Source organism: Malaclemys terrapin, chromosome 1 (genome assembly GCF_027887155.1).
Source record: "Malaclemys terrapin pileata isolate rMalTer1 chromosome 1, rMalTer1.hap1, whole genome shotgun sequence".
NCBI lineage: Eukaryota > Metazoa > Chordata > Testudines > Emydidae > Malaclemys > Malaclemys terrapin.
The window spans coordinates 45,719,856-45,742,356 of record NC_071505.1 but is presented as its reverse complement, the minus strand read 5'-3'; the positions used below and the strand labels follow the sequence as shown (position 1 = coordinate 45,742,356).

The 22,501-nt window shown below is 38.5% G+C and overlaps 1 protein-coding gene across 9 annotated transcripts in view; it reads right to left on the bottom strand.

Moving 5' to 3' along the window:
* The window catches only part of ANKRD26 (ankyrin repeat domain containing 26), a 171,412-nt gene that overhangs the window by 68,746 nt on the left and 80,165 nt on the right, over nucleotides 1-22,501 (bottom strand). For 6 of the 9 annotated variants that reach the window (XM_054023494.1, XM_054023532.1, XM_054023549.1 and 3 more), the window contains 8 exons: nucleotides 21,578-21,736; nucleotides 17,989-18,022; nucleotides 17,587-17,728; nucleotides 14,746-14,962; nucleotides 10,410-10,593; nucleotides 6,457-6,603; nucleotides 4,074-5,018; nucleotides 715-867 (listed from right to left, as the gene is read on the bottom strand). In XM_054023494.1, coding sequence (XP_053879469.1) covers nucleotides 715-867; nucleotides 4,074-5,018; nucleotides 6,457-6,603; nucleotides 10,410-10,593; nucleotides 14,746-14,962; nucleotides 17,587-17,728; nucleotides 17,989-18,022; nucleotides 21,578-21,736 — 1,981 coding nt within the window. The remainder of the gene's footprint in view (nucleotides 1-714; nucleotides 868-4,073; nucleotides 5,019-6,456; nucleotides 6,604-10,409; nucleotides 10,594-14,745; nucleotides 14,963-17,586; nucleotides 17,729-17,988; nucleotides 18,023-21,577; nucleotides 21,737-22,501) is intronic. The other 3 variants (XM_054023501.1, XM_054023508.1, XM_054023516.1) reach the window with 3 other exon arrangements.

Below are 22,501 nucleotides of genomic sequence, written 5' to 3'. Positions count from 1 at the left end.
ATCTTCTCGCTGCTGCCAATAAAATATGTTGTCCCAGTTCTGCCTAAAATAGGAGATTAGACTTTCTGCAATGTTTAGAAGAAAAATATAGTAATGAGAAACAATTATTTTTACCTATAGCTAATGAGGGCTGACATCATGCTGAACACTTTTCTTGAATGCGTAGAGAAGCAAAACTCATGTTATAAACTAGAACCCAATTAAACTATTCAATTACTTTACATTTAAAGAAAAAAATGAACATTTTAAAAGGCCAATTTTGCATTCCCTCACCCTGCTTCAAGACTTTAGCGTGACCATAATAGTTAAAGTAAAGCTACTATTGGAAGACAAGGGACTTAAAGTCAAAGGTAAGTGTAAAAGTTTAACCACAAGGTGACTGTTGTGACAAACCATCAGTAAAACAGTAGTAACAGAAATCAGCTTCTAATTTTATGTGACAAAGTAAGACACTAGATATACTTGTATTTGAAATGTCATGCTATCAAAATCTTTAAAATAAGACTCCTATGTAGAAAGATTCCATTTAGTTTCATGAATTGTGACATTTTATATCTTGCATTTATAACAAAGTAAATTAAATTAATTCATGAATACAACTCTATTTGATATTATTCTCAAAATAAGCAGAACATGTCATGTTTTTCACTATTTGTAAAATCAATGAACCGACTACAGATTTACTACTGTATGAAGTTAATAGATGCTGTATACCTTGGTTTTAATCTTGTCTATTTCCTTTTGCAAATGTAGTTTGTCGTCTTCCAGGTCGTTGCGATAACGTGTTGTAACTTCAAGAGAAGCTTCTGACATTGATTGCTTTTTAAGAGCATCAGCAAGTTCTTGCTGCAGTTGTCTTACTGTACCCTAATGAAATATTTTCAAGTTTGTATTAATAAAAACTACAAAAATTAGTATGAAGAGTCCAGATCAGGATTTAAAATATATTTTTTGATTTGTCAGGTTACATATCTCAACGAATCCATTCAGGAAAGCATTAAATGGTAAACAATCATGTCTGCCAGTGATGCGCCTATATAACTGCAGGCTCCCTCCCGTCTGAGCACTGTCAATCAAAGCTAGCTGGTGCCAATGAATGCGGATTGCCATTTTTAGAGAGGTTAAATGTTTTAGCCTGTTTAGGATGTGTGCTATCTTCTGCTCATGGTCATTTAAAAAGAAAGGGTCTTGGTCATTCCAGTGACGTAGGAAAGGACTTTTACAGAGAGTTTCATTGTTAAGTCTGGTTTTGTTTTATTTTTTTAAGATATACCAGAATACAGATCTATCCATTTAGGCATAAAAGCCACAGTCTGATTGAGTGTACAGTTGGGACATTTAGCACTTTATTTATTTTTTTAAACCAGATACCAACCTTTATTATCTTCCTTACCAGGACACTGAGATTGTTCAAAAGTGTTCAGAGCAATTAGTGATCACTCTGGTTATCAAAAAAATAAGTCACTGCTTCATATTCACAACCCCTCTACTATCCTTTTCTCTAGGTTTCCCATTCCACTAAAGAAAAAAGCCCCACATTTTAAAATCCTCTTGAGGTTCCCATAAAATAGTATGTGGCATATCAAAATCCTCTCTGATTTTCCACCAGCTTATTTTAGAACAACATAGCCCTCTCTCTACTGACATATTGTACTTAAAATCTCGGTAACTCTGCTTATTTTTAGCATCTCCTGATAGAATCTATTATTTTAACTTATTAGCATTTGCGACCTACAAAAAAAGACTCCAGGAAAAAGTGGCTGACAGCCCTGCTACAAATTCTTTTTTTCTTCTTTAAAGTAACCTTGACAAATTAGTCATTAGGTAGGCCTTCAACCCCTTAACGTATCTGACCTTCTCAGAGTTTCTGGAATCATAATACAGAAAGGTAAATGCAATTTCAGAGTATCAATAATTTCCCAGCAACACTAAACTTAAGGCAGAGATCTACCTAAGAATTGCTGACATTCAGGGTTTATTTTCAAAAAAGACAAGGGACAAGAGAAAATGTCTGAAAGAACATTGCCAACTTAAAAATCATAACTCTGTCTGAAAATTTTGCATCTAATCTTCTTACAAGCAGCACATAAAAAGACTACAACAGAAAGAGATTACAGGGAAAAAATAGTTCCCTCCAGGCTTGTTGGTTTACTTTGGGTGTAGTTCACCTCACTGCGGATGGCTAGCACATGGCCTATGCATCATGTAAATTTCAGTTCTAAGGGCTTAAATGAGATCTCAGAGGTACATGGACTTGTGCTGGCCTCTGCACAGAAGTGATTTTCACTCTTGTGTTTTTGCAAGCACTTTATCTATAGTTTGGTTCTAGCTGTTTTCCTTTTCAGTCACTTTCCATTTTTTGTGTGCAGTCTCTCATACAGCAACAAAGGAGCAAAAACATGCTTAAATCTCATTGAAAAGCATAAAACCCAGTAGGGGAAGTTTGGAGCAATTGTAGTATCTGAAACTAACTCATTTTTGAAGGTGGTGACTAGATTTCAAATTGCCAGCTCTTCTCCACTTAGCTGTCTCTTACCAATTGTCCACCCTCCCCAATGATTCTTCAATTGATTTCTACGCATGCCCAAATCTAGTTTACTCTCCCTTGTGATCAGCGTCCCTTTCTTAATCTGTTGCTTTTCTTAGTTTTCTCCAATATTCTTCTTTGTCAAGGCTGATTCCTCACTCCGGCACTTCGAATGCAGAGGTGGGGGCCCGCAAGGACTCTAAAAATTAATAATTGCCACTCCACGCTTCTATTAAACTCCCAAGGTTACAGCTTTTCTCTGACCTCGGATGGGTAGATGCTGTCACCACCCAAGTGCAGAACCCCTTTGACAGCCCAGTAAGGCGCACTTGGGAATTCCTTACTGTGGGGTACCTTCAAGTCCTTACACACACACCCGCCCCACCACCCCGGGAAAGAGCTGAGAAAAAAAAACAAAGTAAATCAGCTGTTGCCAGCAGCTAATTAAAAAACATGCACAAACCTCCTGGGACACAAAAATCCAATTCTGTTCTCGAAAAAGGTACATTTTATTAATAAAAAAGAAAAGAAAATACATCTAGGAATTTAGGCTTTTGCTAGATTTAAAAAATAAAACACAACAACTACAAGGATTAAGCATCAAGAATAGGTTTCCTGAGGTCCAGCTTAAAGGTTACAAGCAAAACAAAAGCATCTGGGGTTAGCCCAGAGAAGTCCACAAGTCAAAGAAATAAAAGGGATAACCCTAATTGCGTCTTCCTAGACATTTCCTAATCTATTTACATATCTGGGGTTTTAGATGAGTAGTTTCTAAGTATGATACTGATGATTTTTATACTTGGCCCAAGCTTCTCACAGCATAAGTCCTCTCCCCGAGAACAACAACAGACAGACAAAAAGGCAGTCTTGTTTCAATTTTACAAAAGTTCTAGCCTTGGTTCTTTTGGCCAGGTGCCCACTCACTTCCTTTTATCTATGCATAGCAGTGAGACTTTTTAACCCTTTACAGGTAGAGCACTTAGAGAACAGCTACTAAGAGCGATTTTATAGCTACTGGCTGGCTGGGTGTCCATAAAATGAAGCTATCTCCCACCCCGCCCCTTCATTTATCACAGTCCTATTGACTCACTTATTTCCCACTTCCTCTCTTCTAATCTTTTGCCTCTGTGGCTTTCCTTTGTTCCATACCACTCCAGTCTAATGCTATCTGGAATTTCTTGAACTGTTTGGAAAGTTTACTTTCCATTCCATGATGCACAAATTTCACTAGGTAAAAACTGAAAGGAGATCACACTTGTAGACAAAGTAGTTTATCCTTGAATAGTCTGAATTCGAAAGTCATTGCTCAAATCTTCTGAGCAGAATACATAGGTGAGGGAAAACAGAGATGGATTTATTTGCCACAAGCTATTACTATTCCAAGTACGAAACAGATAAGTGCATTCCCCTGTAAGTAAATTACACAATTATTTTTTCCAGCTGGTGTATTTCAAAATTTTACAGGGGTAAATTTTACACTTTGTTATAGGACCTTCAGTGAATAAATGGTAAAACTCAAATCACTGTTTGAAATTTTTACACTTACCTCTCTTTCTACTTTCTCTGTATCGTATTTAAAGACTTGCTCCCTTAAATTATTACATTTTGTGATTAATTCCTTATTTCTCTCTTCCATCATATGAACTTGCTTTTCAGTATCAGCTCTAAGTTTACTGAATATATCACTAAATCTATCACTCACTACTTTTTCTTTGATGATCCCCTTGTTTTGCATATCTTCCAATTGCTGCCGGAGTAAGACGTTTTCACTTTGAAGCTGTGCCAATCGTTCTTGCATAGATTCCTGTTTTACAATATATTTGCTCATTTGATCCTTCTCAATTTGTCGAGCATGATCAAATTCCTTTGCCTGACATTGTGCATGACTTAGATCTCTTTGAGTACTTTCTAAAAGCAAAGTTTTTTCTCTAAGTGTGTGTGTTACATGATGAAGTTCATTTTCTAGACTGTTCGCTTTAGTTTCAACTTTACTAAGCTGTTGAGACAAGATAGTATTGGTGTCTCGCAGATTGGACAGGTCATGATTGAGCTTGTCTTGCAAACGAAGCCATTCATCATGCTCTCTTTGTAGTGTTCGCTCAACATCACTTTTTGATTTTCGACAGCATTCAAGTTCTTGAACAGCAGAGTTCAAACGGGAACGGAATGATTCCATCTCTGTCTCCAGTCTATCTTTATTTTCTTTTGCATGCTCTATTTTGGAAGTTAACATTGCAGATTCTGTCTTTAATACATTCAGCTGTCCATTATATTGAAAAACTGTTTGTGTCAAAGCCTCCTCATTGAGTTTTAGCTCCTTCCTAAGATCTTCATTTTTTTCTCGCAAGACCTCATTTTCTTCTAAATATTTGGTTTCTTCCTCCTGGTGCCGAATTCTTATTTGATCAAGCTCTAGTCTTAGTATAGCAATTTCATCTTGCAGTATCTGATTTTTGTGTAACAGATCCTTTTCTCTCTGATTATCAGGTACCTGAGTAATTGAGAACATATAAACATAGAGGTGAGAGGGGGGAAGGAAGGGAGGAGTTAAATTTCAAAAAACTGAGACCAAACATGCATTTTGATGTTTTCTAATAATCAACCTTGACTTACTTAAAATAGCTTTATAAACTACAATCTAATTGGCTGAAAAGGCTCGGAATCCACGTTATCTTTTAGTGGATGAACTCACTGGAACTGTAAGATACTATTCAGCAACCAAATCAGTAAGCCACATTCAAGTTTCTTTTTTATATCAACAATAATATAAACAAAGCCTTTAAATATTTTAAATCTAAAGCCTTTCAAATATATTACAGTGTTACTGAGTACATGTATGCTTTAGTGTATATGAGTTTGTCTTTATATTCCTTTAAAAATGTGGTTTAGGCTTGTTATCCCATTTGCAGAATCAGCAACAGAACCTAGCTCTCCTGATTCATTGTGTTTTTACTTCCCGATTTATTATTTCCTTCTCTGACTTCTATTTGAATATATATCCTATAGCTTTTAACTTTATGTATTATCTTGGCATTAAAGTGTGGCTTTTCCATGTATCCTTCATTTTCCTTCCTTCTCTCTTCTTTCTGAAGCTTAGGTACGTAGCCTTCCAATCATCCAAACAGCATAATGTACTCAGATAATAATCAAATAGGAGATGTATATGTAATCTCTTTTGCTCTGGAGAGGAATAATTCATCCATTGTACTGAGAATTTTGGGTAGTGTGGTGAGGAAGAAGTATGACCAAAAGTTGGAGTGCTCCTGTTAAACAGCTTCTCACTGTGTCAAGCACAGGCATGTTAAATGTAATCATATTACTTTGAAGATGAAGTTACACTCTCAAAAGTGACTGTAAAAATGGGGTTCTTGGATTCCACGTTGGTCTCTCAGTGGCTTCTGTACCAAATTTGCTCAGTTTACAAATAAACAGCTATTTTTAATAGATGTGTTCATTCTGCTTTGTCCCTCACTGCCAGTAAGGAACACAGCAGTAAGGAACTCAAATGGGAATGTTGTTATCTAGTATATGATCGTATTTGAGCCAGAAAAGGACTCAGATGAATCTCCCTCAGCTTCACCGGCTCTGCACTAGCTAGCAGGAGTTAAAAGTAATTAAAAAAACAACAGAAAACATTTCAGAATATTGTCAGAAAAATAGCGGATGACTGAAGTTGAGAAAAGTGTCATTTTTACTTTACAAATTTTCTAAGAGTATTTGGTGGATACTGCCGTCCACAGCATACCAATTTTAAATCTGGAAGTGAAACAAAGATAGCAATATTTACAAAACTATATTACTTTCATATATTGTAAACATTCTGGCAAAGGATGGCATTTTAAGTCAACACAATTAGCAAAACATCCTGTGTTTACACTTAATAATGAACACTGTGTAATTTTACTTGAACTGGACAGAACACTGCTTACTTCTGAACTTTTAGCTACAGTTATTTTAGTCTCTTCTTCTATTTCTTTCTGTTTCCAAAGATGGTTGTTCAAAATACCCTCTTGTAGAGCTCTGGCACTCTGTTCTTGAGAGAGCTGTCTCTGGGTTTCATTACGTTCTTCTTCAACCTAACACAAACACATTTTAAACATTTTAATATTGGAAAAATATACTAGATATAGTAATAACTGTTCTTTTCATCATGGCTTCCTCACCCATACATGAAGAGGTTCTGTACATTTGCCTAAAGAACACCTCTTTCAACTATGTCTGCTTCCTTAGGATGCATATAGGATGAAAGAATTTAATAAGGTCTTTAACTGATCTACTTTTAACAGTAAACTGAAAAGAACGTCCAATATTTAGATCACCCCAAACATTAAAACAAAACAAAACACATTTTTGTAATAAATTTTTCTTTCAAAGATGAAAGTAGTCACAAGTAAACATAGCTCTAAACTTTCAAAAATATGTCCCCAAATTGTGGGCTTAAAGTTGCAAATACAATTACTGCACCTGCAGTAATTACTGCAATTGCTGACTAAACTCCTGATTGCCACAGAAAATACACAAATAATTGCATTTGCAATCTTGAAGCCTTAACTGAGACCTAGCTAAAAGTCAGGTTCTTAATATCACTGCATAGTGATGTACAGCAAAATTTAGTTAAGACATTAAACCTCAGAAATTTATAGCATCTTGATTTCAATAGAACTTAGGTATGTGCTTAAAGTTAAGCACATGCTTAAATGCTGTGCAGAACAGGACTTCAGTGTTTCACTGAAATGGGATTTATATACTTGTGCTCAATCCAAGACTTTGTCAAACTGTTGTACAAACAGTTCAGTGTGTCCATACTAGCCCTGCTTACTGGTGTCCTGAAGTGTTGCAGTTTTCACAACATCCACAAAGTCTGTTCTAAACCATTTCAGATGCCCTTTGGGTACCAATCATACAGTTCCTGGCACAGCTTCCAGAAGCAATTGATTCTGGGAGATTTCAAAATATTGATGATGCAATGTGGGACAGTAACAGAAAAACCACCTGAACCATTTTAGTTCCATCCACATTTGCACTAAACCTGTAGAAGTTGAAATTGTTCAGACTAATCTAGTATTTATTCCTACTGAAAGCAAGTCTAATCTAAGTGGTAGTTGGTACCAATGAAAACAATTTGGATCTCGTATGTGTAAGAATAGGATGTGTTCCGCAAGTGTGGTAGGAGGACCATGCTATTCTTAGCATAGTAAGTTTCTCTCGAGAAGACAAGGCCTAAAAGTCACAATGGGGAATTACTATCATGTTTTGAGGATAAGTTGGTATGCAGGCTGAATTTAAGAATGTTCAATGGTAAAGAAGCCTTAACGTTAAATACATTTCAACACTGAAGGTTATAAGTAGGTCAAGCCTAGTGAAAAGACCCATGAGATCATGTGCAGACAGTTGAATAGTACACACTGCATAAATACAGTACGAGTGTTTAAACAGCTTAATCGGAAAGGATTGACAGATTGATAGCTCTTTCTCGATTCTGTGGGTGGTGGTGCATGGCCGTTCTTAGTTGGTGGAGCGATTTGTCTGGTTAATTCCGATAACGAACGAGACTCTGGCAATCATATTTGAGATACCCAATCCTTTACTATAGAAATCATGATTCTTATTTTATAAAGTCAGTGCCTCATTGAGTATCAACTACCTACACAAGCCCAATAAAAACTATTTGTCAGAAATAGAGACCATGAATTCATAGCTTTATGACGTTTTGCTTTTTAAAAAAAAAAAATCTGTCAACATTATGTGAAGACTGACACTGAAATACAAGTCAGAAACGCGCAAAAATTCTGTGCGTGTTTTCTGAAAATAAAAGAAAACATTAATCAAATGAGCTTTTCAACTTAAAGTGATATTCTCAATATTTTTTGTAACAGACTTTTTAAGCTGAACTAATTGGACAATTTTAGATTATTTCTGAAGCTGTACCAAAAAAACCAGTCCTCTCTGATGAGCAGGTTACTTTTCATGGAAAACTAATTTGGTACTGAAAATGTAAGGAATCTACAATTAAACAATTTGATCACCTAATATCAAATAAGGGTAAACGAATTTTCCAGTGTTTGGTATTGAATAAAGAATCATTTTGCAAGAATGGACACCCTGCTTCCATTTTAAAAGTCTAAATAACTAGAGTCCTGCCGAGATACAAAATTTGAGTCTGCATCCATCCATGATCTGCAAACATGGTCTGTGGATATAATGTGGATATCTGAAGATTTGCAGGGCTGTATAAATAACACATAGAGTTCTCACAGCTAGGACGTCACCAAGGGACACAAAATTCTTACCATTTTTCGAACAGTATTCACAAGGCCTCGTATTTCCTGAGGTGTTCTCCTCTTGAACCCCAGGTGTTCTAATGTAGTTGAAGGAAAATTAATCCCTTTAAGAGCATTCTCTCTCACAGGAGGAATAGAAAATGATAGAAGAGGGGAAGGAAATCTGCTTTCAAGTCTGCTGGGAACATGTGCTCTACCCAAAGGAGTAGAGGCAACAGAGCCTCTAAGAGGAGGACTAGAGAAAGAAGAGATGGGCTCTTGATGAGGCTGAATAACTTTCTTCATTCTATTAATTCTAGATCTGCCAGACCACTTGCTATAATCCACACAGACAGAAGTCAAAAGGCAATTTCCTAGCACTCTAAACTCTGAGAATATCCACTTTCGAGCAACACAACTGCAGTCTTCACAAATATTTCTTAAATCCACATTTTTTTCAGCTTGTTAAAGATCTTCTATTCCAAATTCCCAAACAAAATATTAAGCTGGAGATAATCAGATTCCAGGAAAAATTTATAAAAGAAAATATAAGGCCCGGGGAGTGTCCTGGAGCGAGACAAAAACCTTCCTTAATTTCTTGATGTTTGTTCATAAGCTCTACCTCTCATACTGACTCAGTATGAGAGGGATGAAAAATAGGCAGGTATTTTAATTATTCTTAAAAATTGAACTCAAACAGGCAAATATGGCAAATTTAAAATAAAATCAGTAAACTAACATGTTGCTCTATTTAATTTTACAAATTTGTAATCAATTTATTATAGCAAAATTAAAATATGGAAATACTATAAATAACGATACATCCATATCTGCATCTGTCTCTCTTGCTGTGTTCATCTGACATCACAAAACACTAGAGCTTTGCTTTCATGGCTAATTGTGATGTCACTAAAAATTTCTCCACACCTGCCTATCTTTATAACTCAATTTCTTGTTTGTTCTCAATCATAAGGTTACAAAGAAACAAGATACACATTTGTCATTCCCCTAAATTCAACGAAGGAGAGTGAAATGACAAATATTTTTGTCAAGAACCAAAACAGAACAATTATCAGATATTTATTTTCTTCACTTTAGAGAGTCAATAAGATGACTAAGAAGTTCTTCGAGTATACCACCCTGGCATATCCACATTTTTTAACATGGCTTAGTTAAGCTCAAGCTCAATAGCATCTGGAAAGCCGTGACCATTAGGGGTCTGAATAAGCCTCCCCAAAGATCAGGATTGTTGTTGTCAGATAACAGAAACTGAGGGTTGCTGGGACTACAGTCCCTTTTATGCTTATTTTCAATTAACAATATGATCAGTCTGAGAAAAATAAAAAACAACTTGGAGTAGATCTGTAGAAGCAGCATATTCTGAGAATGCATATGCTACTGAATGCTGGAATCTGCAGAGCCAGCTCTTGAAAGAAAATCGTAGTTTCACGAGCATGCACGTAGAGAATTATATACTGCCATTGTAAATGTTTGACTTTATATTTTAAAATCCATATCTTAAAACGTATTAGAACAACACCGCTGAATTAAAACAAATGGGAAGAAACATATACAAGAAAATTGTGTTGAATTACATATCTTAAGATTTAATAAATAATAACCTGTTTCAAGTGATTTCTCAATGTTCTCAACTCCATTTCTAGACTCCTTTGGGTTAGCTCAAGCTGTTGTTTCTCCTCCATCTCTTTACAGTACTGATCTTCTTTCTTTCTAAGCAGTTCTCTGTTTTTTTCATACAGCATTTCTGTACTCATTCTCTTTTCTTCTTCTTGTTTCAAAGTAAACCTGGTATTTAACACAACATTATTTTAAAACCAAAACCCTGGAACATGCTTGCACCCATCATGAATTTCAACTGTTGATATTTCAGCCCACTTAAGAATTGGTAAAGAGAAATATTCCACAATATGTAGCTTGAAGAATAAACAAACAGAAGAAGCACATTTTTAAAATCCTTCAATTTTTATCTTGTGACTCTTAAACTGACTTTTAAAGCAAATTATAACCTCATTCAGAGGTGTCAGCTATACAAAAGTTTTGATGAAGATACGTAACACACAAACTCACCAGTATGTAAGCTTTATAACAAACTAAAACAACACCATATTTGGTTATAAAGTTATAAAGTTATAAAACATATTTCTTTACATAATGAACACAATGCCTTACTCAAAGTATGTATTTAATTTTAAGTATCTTCGATGCCATAAGGGCTAAATCCTATATCTTATCCCAAACCATGGAGGTGAGAAAGGAAGGGATTCTTCCTGCCCCCTTCCAAAAAGGTACTATTCAAAATGTTGAGTCATTCTACTAATAATATGGAACAAAGCATATTAAAACAGAGCAATTAACTTAGAAATAAAACATATGGCCAGATTCTCAAGCTAGTGTAAATCAGTGGAGCTATGACACTTTACTATAGTTGAAGATATGGCCCACTGAATCTAACTAAGGTAAAACTTGGCAGCTGACTTAAACTAAATATCTTTACTCTGAACCTGTAATATTCACTAGGAGTTCCAAATAGTAAGTATAGGTAATACTACCAGAAAAGTAAGTGTCTAAGGAAAAAGGGCAAGATTTTAAACATGACTTTTGTATAAATAAACTGACTGCACACCTTGTAGTAAGTAAGCAGAATGTTTTCTCCTCTGCAAAGGTTTTTGTTCCCCCCCCTCCATGGAGTGTACTTAAGAATGAAGCCAATAATCTAAAATAAGTTTAGAAAAGTCTTGCTAGTTAATCAGCATAAGCTTCAAGCTTAATGTGATAAAAATGACAAGAATTTTTTTAAACACATGTAATTGAACCTTAAGGTATAACATCGATTTAATTTTTAGGTTAACAGAGAATGAAGGCCTTGAGGAGAGTTTAGCAATTTTATTTTTTTCTTTTCTGATAATTGAATCCAATTATCTATACATGTAGAGACAGTGAACAACGAAAAAAACAATACATGGTATGTTTCCTTGTTCCCATGACATGAATAATAAGCATTTGAGTATTGGGTGACTTTTTAGATATTTTAACCAATATCACAAATCATATAGACAACAGGAAAAATCTGATTGTATACGAGGAAATGGTTGCTTTAAAATCATGCTAACGATTTTCCAAGTATTTGTAACTACTAATACATAAGCGATTCATATTTCAGAGTTTGAACTCCAAACTTTACAAAAAGAGTAAGAAAGACAAAGTGTCCCGTGATAAAAAACATTGACATGCAACATATGAGTCTGAACTTCAAAGATAAAGGGTTCAATGCCATACTTACTGTAACTCTGCTAGACTACAGCTGCTCATGAATGTAGATCTGGTACTCATTTCGTTGTCATTTTATTTTAAAAAACCCAACACTCAAATATTTGTTATGAAAATAAACAGTGTATAAAGATTTGGTAAATAGAAAAGAAAAACAAAAGTATGCCAAATTTGGGATCAAACTGAAGAGTCCTTTTAAATACTAATACTTATCTGTTACACAAAAATCAACTTCTAAAAACAGGCTATTTATGTGAACAGTAACAAAAAAAAAATTACCTCCCCCCACCCCAAAATCCATACTATTCAGATCTATAGTCAAGAGATACTGCTCAGGTGGAAGCCCAAAGTCTGATCTTCCTTGACGGATCTGTCATTGCTAATTGTGCTTGTCTTCACCCTTGCTTTCTTCCTTAGAACTGACACAGCTGGAACAGATTTCCTGGAGCCCTTAAAGTTCTTCAGTTTGCTGCAGAAAGTCACAGGAGCCAAGACTGGCCTCTTAGACCTTGGAGCCAACACATTTCTGCAACTGGATGGTTTGACCTCAAGGGGCTCCTTAAGGAGCAGCAGTTGTAATCTGTTGTGCCTCTCATCCAGAGCTCTGGGCGTGAAAGTCCAGCAGATGGAACACCCAGAAGGAAAGAGGTTGTCTCCCAAGTATTTCAGACACTGAATGTGGTCATCTGATGCTGGGAGGACAGCTGGGCTTGAAACCCAGCTTCTTTCTCTTCGGTTCCACCATAATCCAGAACTGAACTGTATCACCATAGGCATGGTTTGACTTCTATATTGGGGGGGGGGGTGAGGGGACAAAGGCTGGGGGGGGTGAGGCTCAGCAGGGGATCTGGATGGGGGGGTTGGGTTCAGTGGGGGGGGGCTCTGGTTCTGGATGCGGGGGGGAAGGCTTGGTGGGATAGGGATTCAAGTGCAGGGAGGGTGGCTCGACGGGGCAAGGGGTTCAATGGGGGAGGTTCTGTTGTGTGTGTGTGGGAAGTCCGAATGCAAGGGGGTTGTGCGGACATGGGGGCAGCTCCCCATACAGGGACCCCTCCTTCTTGTGACTGAGGAGTGATATGGGCAGGAAGTGGGGGAGGGATGCAGCGCTTCCTGTAGTGGGTCTGACCTGGCCCCAGCTGCTCAAGGGGAAGAGGAAGTCCTAATCCCCCCTCCATTCCTGCCCCCCAGCAGCTGAGCCAGGCGCAGAATTCCAATTCTCCCAAGAGTAATTCACTCTGTCACTCACCTGGGCTGTACATTGTGGAAGCAGCTGTGCCGCCTAGTTCTCCTGGGTCGCTGCTTTCCTGCCCTCCCCTTACACAGATCATGAAGGCGAAACTTACCTGCTAGCAGAGAACACCTAGCTGAACCCACTCAACATTCCTCTGTGCCCCCTTAGGGGGATGAGGGAGAGGGGACAAGCAGCAATGCCAGGCGCTTTGTGCCTGCTGGTCAGTTTCCCCAAGTGGACTGTGCAGTGAGTCAACAGGAGCTGCTCTCTGTCCTCCCCTTACACAACCTACATGGGCAAACTGTCCCTGCTCACCCCCTGCCCCCCAATGTTCCTTCGTGGGGAGGAAGCAGGGCTAAGGGAGAAATCTGGATGCTTCCCCCATGCATTGCCTCTGTGACATATTCAGTTTGGGGGGGGCAATGCTCCCCCCCCAAAAAAAATCCCAGCCTATGGTTATCACTAAACAATTATCAAGATAGTAAGAACTGGAGAAAACCCAGACCTGAACAAACTGGAGTGATTCATTTTTGTCTGGCACAGCTGCTGGAAGGAACTGAAGTGGTAGAGGGCACCTGTGCCCCCTTAGAAAACCTCACCCTCAGAATGTTTTGAAACACTGCAGGGAAGGCTAGGAGATGGTGTGAGAGGACTCTAACAGACACTGCTTTGAAAAAGTTCTACTATTAGGCTCCACTAGGCAGGGCAATACCCATAAGTGGGAATAGCAGAGCCACTCAAAGAACCCTCATTTTTCCATACTCTCTCCATCTCATTTTTGTTTGCTGTCATTCTTTGGGGCAGGGATTGGTCACATTTGTCGGTAAAGTACTATGCGTACTCATGGTCCTATATAAAAAATGTCTAGAAAGTCCTAATTTTGTAAATAAGCAACCTGTTTCTGAAGATTGGAAAAACAACAGCCTGGAACAGACCTTACTGAGAAACTCTACCAGAAGCATATCACCACACAGTCTCTTTCATATAAGGCGTACACTGGATTGTTTATGGTTAGTGTGACAGAGGTTACAGGGGTAGTTCTCAGCATGGCAGCCAAGAAGGGGGAAACTGCATGGTGCGAGATTTACCTGAGCAAGAGATAGCAGAGGGAGGCAAAAGGGCAGCTTTAGCCCCAAGTAAATCACTCCCTCCCTTTCCATGTTACAACAATTAGCTGAAAAAAATATTGCATGGAAAATATCTGGCAGGTAGACTTTCCAGACAGAACTACTATCAAACAATAAGTTTTTGACCAAACAATTTTGAGCTTGATGCTGTAAAGTGCTGAGAACTAGACCAATTCACAAAGTACTTAAGAATGTGCATAACACTGAAAAGCATGTTGATCGTCTCATTGACTAATTCCAGCATCCCTTTTGTTATTTGCATTTGGATAAAGTAACCTGGTAAAATGCTTATTAGAATTTAAGATTCCGTACTTGAGACTGCTGACATCACTTTCCCATTCCATTTTTTGGTGATCCAGCATGGATTTCAATTCTCTGGTCTCTTCCAATACTGTTTGTAGCTCTTTCTTTTCATTCTCCAGCTTTCTTACTTTTCCCAAGAGCTGCGTATAGCGGCCCTTTTCATGGTCTATTAATCGTTCATATCCATGAAGTAAGTTCTGAATTTTCAAGATACTAACAGAATCTGCTTTGTGAAGAAAATCAATAATGTAAAGATATGTGCCGATTTCAATTTGCAAAAAAATCAGAAGCACTTCAGATTGCTTTAATTTTCTATACTGTATCTGGAAACAAATGTAAATGTCTCTTTCAGAACTATTCAATATCCAATACAACAAACATAACAAATGCTTACATAATACTTGCTTGTAGATTTCTTTTGCATCTCTGACAAAGAAGAAATATTTTCTAAAAATACTTCTGTTCACTATATAATTCATATAAAATATATAAACTATCATTTACATTAAAAGTGCAATGTTAAAACTTTATTTTCATTATTTCATTATGCGAAGTATGAACCAGATTATACACACACACACACTCTGTGTGCGCGTGTGTATGTGTGTGTACATAAAACATTTTACACCTCCAGTGACTGTGAATGTACAATTTAAGTCTAATTCAATAACTTCTATATAGTACAAAATGCATGCTTTTACAGCGAGGAGATTTTCAAAGGCATAAAGAGGAATTCGGCACCTAACTGTCTTTTATGCCTTTGAGAATCTCTCTTGTAATACCCGATAGAGAAATTTTATGTCATGTTAAGTGGTCATCGCTTGTTCTAAGTAAAAATACTGTAGGGCAGAGGTTCTCAAACTGTGGTCCGCAGACTACCAGTGGTCCGCGGATAGTTCCCTCTAAGGTGTGTGCCTGGGTGGCCACATACAAGAGAATGAAGGGCCACCCACCTGCATAGTGGAGTTGTGCAGGCGTGGCTCCACTAATTAGGTGCCTGGACCCATGAGAAGACACATATGTAAGGTGAGGTGGTGGCCTTGGGGGGAATAGGGGGTAGGTGGGAGGAGGCAGTGGGGTGAGAAGAAGGGGTGGGGGAATTTGGGACGTGCAGGGCTGTGGCGGCCAGAGAAAGAGGTGACTTTCCCCAGCTCCAGGGCTGTGGCTGCTATGGAGAGACGGCCCTCCTTCCCAGCCCCAGCTCAGGGGTTGCTGCGGCGGGGGAGAGGGCATATCCATCATATTAGAAAGGTAAGACTACTAATATTAAAATATGAGTTGTGTGCTTTTATTTGTAGAATAAAAAAAGTTAATTATTACTACTTTTTTTTAATATAGTGCTTTTATCCAAAGTGCTTTACAATAGTTAGCTAATGGTATAAACAACATTTGGAAAGATCATTAAGTGGTCCGCCGAGACCCTCAGCAATTTTCAAGTGGTCCGCAGAAAAAAAGTTTGAGAACCACTGCTACAGAGTAAAGACTATACAGTAAAGCTATATGACTTCTGTGCAAACTGGAGACAGATATTAAGTTTGATCTCTACTTCCTCTGACAAAGGTATTACAGAGGCCACATACCCAGCTGTGGGGATGGGATAAAGGAGCCCTCTGCTGCTGCAATACTGGATACCATTGTCTCTTTAAGTGTCAACGCTAATAGGTGACCCTTCTGTAGTGTCTGCTGCTTGTGGAAGCTAGACAAATAATGGGGAGAAAAGGAAAATATCTAGCTAAAGCTCAGCAAATGTATAGAGAATGGGGAGGAGATTCTGTGGCGTCTTTGTAGGTATGTCTCCACTGCAATTAAAACCCCACAGCTAGCCCATGGCAGCTGATTCAGGCTTGCAGAGCGTGGGGTAACGGGCAGTTTAATTATGGTGTAGTCATTCAGGCTTGGGCTGGAGCCCAGACTCTAGGGACAAGGTAGGAGGGTCCCAGAGCTCAGGCTGCAGCCTGAGCCTGAACGTCTAAACTGCAATTAAGCATCCCATTAGCTTGAGCCCTGTGAGCCCGAGTCAGCTGGCATGGGCCAGTTGCAGATTTTTAATTGCAGTGGAGACATACTCTAAGAGGTTATTTTCCTCCCCCGGTTGTGTTTCTGGCTCTGGGGCTTTTAGAGACCCTTTAGAGGTGGAATAGGCCCTTTTACCCAATCTATGAGGGTTATCCTGTGTGGAAGCAGAGAAAAGGATAAAGGGAATTTGAACGCAGATATCTTAGTTTCTAGGAATAGAGCAAGAGTCAGGCTAACACTAGCTCTAATAACGCAAGATTTCAAGGCAAGGCCTGGGCAAGTGGAAAGCGAGTGGGAAAAGAACTGTAAGAGATACTGTTTTTCGACCTTGTGTTAGATAAGAATGGAATACAGACTGTAGCAGGCACTGCTGAGAAAAGTAACATATCAGAAGGAATATGTATAAACAAGTTGCGGTTGTTGTCTGTAACAAAAGGTATGAATGCTTGCCCTAATTGTTTATCTAACGGAGACCTGCCTAGGGAGGGGAATCCCTGTTCACGTGTACTCTCCTGTGCAATTGCAATTGCTCATAATAAAGCTGCTTCTGGCTTGTTACTTCAAACTCAGAGTGAGGACATTGTTTTCTTCCACACCTGGCTTACTACTCTGAATCAGTGCTTCAGACAGCCAGGGCTCCCAGGGAATGTATCCTTCTTTATGGTCAAAGGAGACAATAAGTTTGGGAACAAACAGCTAGAAATACCTAGGATTAAAAAATATGTGCTTGAATTTATAATGAGAATTCAAAGACACACAGGTGAAAAGCATTAATGTTGTCCAGAGAATTGTAATCACTTGTCTTCAATTGCTATTGAAACATAACTCATTTACCTTTGCCATCCATACAAAGCTGTTCTATCAGCAACATAGCATCTCTGTAGGTTGAAGTAGGCAACTCTAAGTCCTCTGTAGCTGTGTCAGAAGACTGAGTTAATTCATCAAAATCATCTGCAACATCCATCTGTTTGCCAATCTACAAATAAGACAAAATTTCATGAGTAAGAAATATTGTAAATTACCATTCATTATAACAAAAACAAGGTTATTATTCATTTACTCAACTATTTCCCACACGTTGTCATCTCAAACATGACAGACTGTAAACTGGTCAGAGAAGGGACAGTGATTTACATATCTGGTGAAACACCATGCCCATTTATGAGTGCTTAAAGTGCTATATAAATGCTTAACATTTAAAGCAATATTTTTGTTTAGTAAGCTATTTTACAGTACCTTGTTCCTTTCATCTACTGTTTTGGCTCCAGGTCTAGAAAACAAAAATAAATTTTGATATTGGAAAACAGATGTTAAGATAGAAGTAAAATCATATGTTTGTTCTGAAAATATTGATTTATTCATTTAGTAAATGTAAATTCTTTTATGGTCAATCCTGCATGAGATGTGGACAAGGACTCAGAGTACACAGCTGAGTTACCATCAGAGCTGCTTAACATGGTGCTTTGTTACTCACAGTCCAACAAGATGAATAAGCTGAGAGCAGTGGGTGGACTGGCAAGAACACTGCCCAGAATACGTTAAGTCATGAGGTATTAAGCAGCTGGCTGAAAAAGTAATACTATTTTCTTACAACTAGGCCTGAACCCTGATGCTTGCTCACATTGTTCCAAACCATGTACACTTCACTACACTCTGCAGTGGATGGCTCTCTGTATAGATGCTGAACAAACATTGCATGCTCAACACTAGGGGTTTTGGTTCTTTCACTTCTTTCAGCATTAAGGAAAAAGCCTCTTATGGTCCAAAATAATTTAAAACCACTTATTTTGGATTCCCCATTCTCCATCAACAATGTTTAATTTTAGTTGCAGCTGTTGACAACCTGGAAAAGCAATCTAAATGAGTCTTGCAAATATATTCCATAAATGCAGAAACAATCTTTTTAGTGGGCCATAAAATGTAAATATGGTCTCAACAGGAACATTTTTTCAATGAACTTTGGATGCTGCAGAGTATTACACACAAAAATGGTTTGATTGTTACCCTGTCAAAGCTCTTAGGTTGATCTGACATGATTTCAAATCCATGCTGACTGTTACTTTTCACCTGTGTTTCAAAGACACACAGGTGAAAAGCATTAATGTTGTCCAGAGAATTGTAATCACTTGTCTTCTAGGTGTTTGCAAATTGATTGGTTAATTATTTGCTCCATTATCTTTCTGGGTACTGAAGTTAAGCTGATCTGTCTGTAATTCCCTGGATTGTCTTTATTTCCCTTTCCCTACGCTGCTCCTAAGTGGTGGTTGCTGTTATGGGGAGTGTCTGACCAAACGCATCTGAAGAGTTAAGAGGGTTTTGGAAGGGATGTGGCAGCCACATTGTGTGGGGGGAGTTGGTGTGTGGGGGGGACCCCAAGTTTGGGGGGAATGGGGCAGGGGAACCCTGTGTTTGGCAGGGGAGCCCCCAGCTGGCAAAATGGCTGAGCGAGCCTGGCTGCCAGGGCCAGGCGGAGGATGCTCCCGTTGGGAGGTTCATGCTCCACCCTGGCAAGGGCTGGCTGGCTGGGGAGGGCACTGTGTACAGCCTACAATGGAGGATATTTAGTGAATGTTGAGACAAGCACCCAAAGTTTACTTAACAGCGACACTTGAAGGAACCAGACCCAATAGGAGAGCACTGGGATGCAGAGAAGTTCAACTCATTGTTATATGAAGGAAATGAGGAGACAACAAGGTTGTTATCTGGCAGTCATCCAAGCAGATAAAGTGACAACCCCTATATCAGAATGGCACTGAGCCGCCTAATGGTGAGTAATAGCCAGGCTTCTTGTAAGCTAGACAGTATTTCTCAATGACTGGTCCATGAACCAGCGGTGGTCCCTGAGATCTCCCCGACACAGTTTAGAAAGGTAGCAAGCTGGTCCCTGCTCTCTAAAAGGATGAGAAACACCTGAGCTAAAAGATACAAGTGCATACCCTTCTAACAATGGTAGTCTTCATTATCAATTCATCTTACTGCAGCTATCAAAAAAGGCTAATGTCCACATCCACATCCACCAACACCATGTGGAGTTCTTTAAATGGGGAAAAGTAGTACCCTAACCATGCTCCAATCCCCCATGAAGGTGTCAAAAAGGAAGGCTAGGTGGGTTCAGAAGCAGTCTTCTTTCCTTTTTTATTCTGCCTTTCCTCCAATACTCCTTTTTTCCCTAAACGAAAAAGACTAAGGACTGGTCTTTACTATGGGGAGATCGACGCTACTGCCCATAGATTCCATCTGCAGCGACAATTCCATGTGTATCCCCTCACCCACCAATTAAATTGTTGTTTCAACCCTTCTATGTATGTGCTGGAGTTGGAATGTACCCGGTCCACCCACCATTCTCTGGGGTGTACCACCCATCCTTGCAGTGGGGAATCAATTTAGCGGGTGAAGCTCCGCTAAATCGACGGCAGAGCGCTCTCCGGTCCACCCCAGTACTCCAGATCCTCAGGAAGAGTAAGGTAAGTTGACAGGAGGGCATCTCCCATCGATGCAGCACAATGAAGACACTGCAGTAAGTCGACCTAAGCTATGTTGAGTACAACATAGCTGGAGTACAACGTAGCTTGAGTAGCGTAACTTAGGTTGACTTACACCCCATAGTGAAGACAAGCCCTAAGCATTAAAAGAAGAGGAAAAGGGGAACAGAACAGTACTAAAATATATTTGCACTGCACAAAAAGCCAATTTGCATAAGAAACCTTTCTGAAATGATGAATAGCGTCTAGCAAAGTTATGAATTTAAGCTCCCAGGCTCATCTTTCAAAAATGTTGTGCAGGTTTCCTGTGAGGATGAGGACTGATCAATCACTCTCTAGCTAACCTCTTTGTTAAAAGCGTTCACCCACAGGTGATATAATGTTTTTGTTGTTTATCATTTCTCTGTGAGAGTTCATTTGAGAGCATAGTAATTATCTGGCTTCACCCACATAATTATTGGGGCATTTAGTGCACCGGATGAGGTACACTAAGCACACTATTACTGAAAAATTGTTTACTTTCTCATTTTTACTATACAATTATAAAATAAATAGATTGAAATATAAGTATTGTACTTAAATTTCAGTGTATAGTATATAGAGCTGTATAAACAAGTCATTGCCTGTATGAAATTTTAGTTTGTATTGATTTCAAGAACCACTGCCTTATAGTACGTGCTAACTACTTACGCTGAACTTTCTGTCCTTGTACTTAGCTGTGACAGTGAGTACCTTTCCAAAACCTGAGGGGAAAAAAACCCTCTCTCTCTCACCAACAGAAGTTGGTCCAATAAAAGATATTACCTCACCCAACTTGTTTCTCTAAAACAAATATAATAGAACCTCAGAGTTGCGAAAATCAGCGTTATGAACTGACCGGTCAACCACACACCTCTTTTGGAACTGGAAGTATGCAATCAGGTAGCAAAGGGGGGAAAAAGCAAATACTGTACAGTACTGTGTTAAATATAAACTACCAATAAATAAATAAATAAATAAAGGGAAAGTTTAGAAAAAGATTTGACAAGGTAAGGAAACTGTTTCTGTGCTTGTTTCATTTCAATTAAGATGGTTAAAAACAGCATTTTTCTACTGCATAGTAAAGTTTCAAAGCTGGATTGAGTCAATGTTCAGTTATAAACTTTTGGAAGAACCACCATAACGTTTTGTTGAGTTATGAACATTTCAGAGTTATGAACACCTCCATTCCCACGGTGTTCGTAACTCCGAAGTCCTAATGTAGGACTTATTTTTAGTGTCAGTTCTCAAGCTAATTTCTACCTTAAATAAGTTATATTTCTAATAGTCTTAAATGAGAAATATAGCATTGTTATATTCTGTACCTTCCTTCATCCTGAGATGTTTCACTCAAAGTGCTATCATCCAGTACTTGGAATTGATTTCCATTGGTAGAATTCATCTGCTGATTACCTCTCTGTTTTGAAATCCGCTTTTTGTTTTCATTTTTCTTTACATCCTTCACATTCAAGGCAGAATTACTACTTTCAACAAGAATAAAGAAAAAAAATCCAGTACTTAAGTATCTTCAAATAAAATACTTTGTAGCAGAGACAAATTAAAAAATAATACAGAAGACAATACCCAGGAACATTGAAGCACTTAAAAGAAAAATGTCTTCTATGATAAAGTACTGAAGCTGATTCCACCAAATAGCGAAGGACACTCCAACAGTCTAAGCACAAATTTTCCTCCACACATAACATGTTGCCACATGCATTAGAATTCCTGGGTCAGATTCAGCCCAGCAGGAGCAAATGTCACTCTTCTGTGCTCACGGAAACAAATGCTCTGGAATGGGGATTCATCTTGTGGGGCAGGTGGCATTACTGCAGCTCTTCATCATGGAAGAACTGCTTTAAAAATACTGAAAGATTCACTGAATCAGTACATCTCCCAGCTGATTTATCTCCACGTTCTCCTTGACCAGCCAAAACCACTATGATGACTGTTCTTGATGGCTCTAGATCTCCTACAGAACAGAGATTGTAGGTGTTTTGCACCACTATGTCTACCTACTCCACTGGTGAACTTTCTACTGCTGACAAGCAGCTCAGGTTCCACCAATAAGTAAGTCTAGCCCTTTCTAGTCAAAGTGAAACAGAGAGAACCACTGTATTATAACAGTGTCTGAAGGGAATGGTTAAAATACTTCTCTCTTGTCAAAAATGAATGTTCAAATGTCATACATTTTCCTGTGTTTCAATGTTTTATAGTGTATTTATAACAACACCCTTGAACTCTCTTCT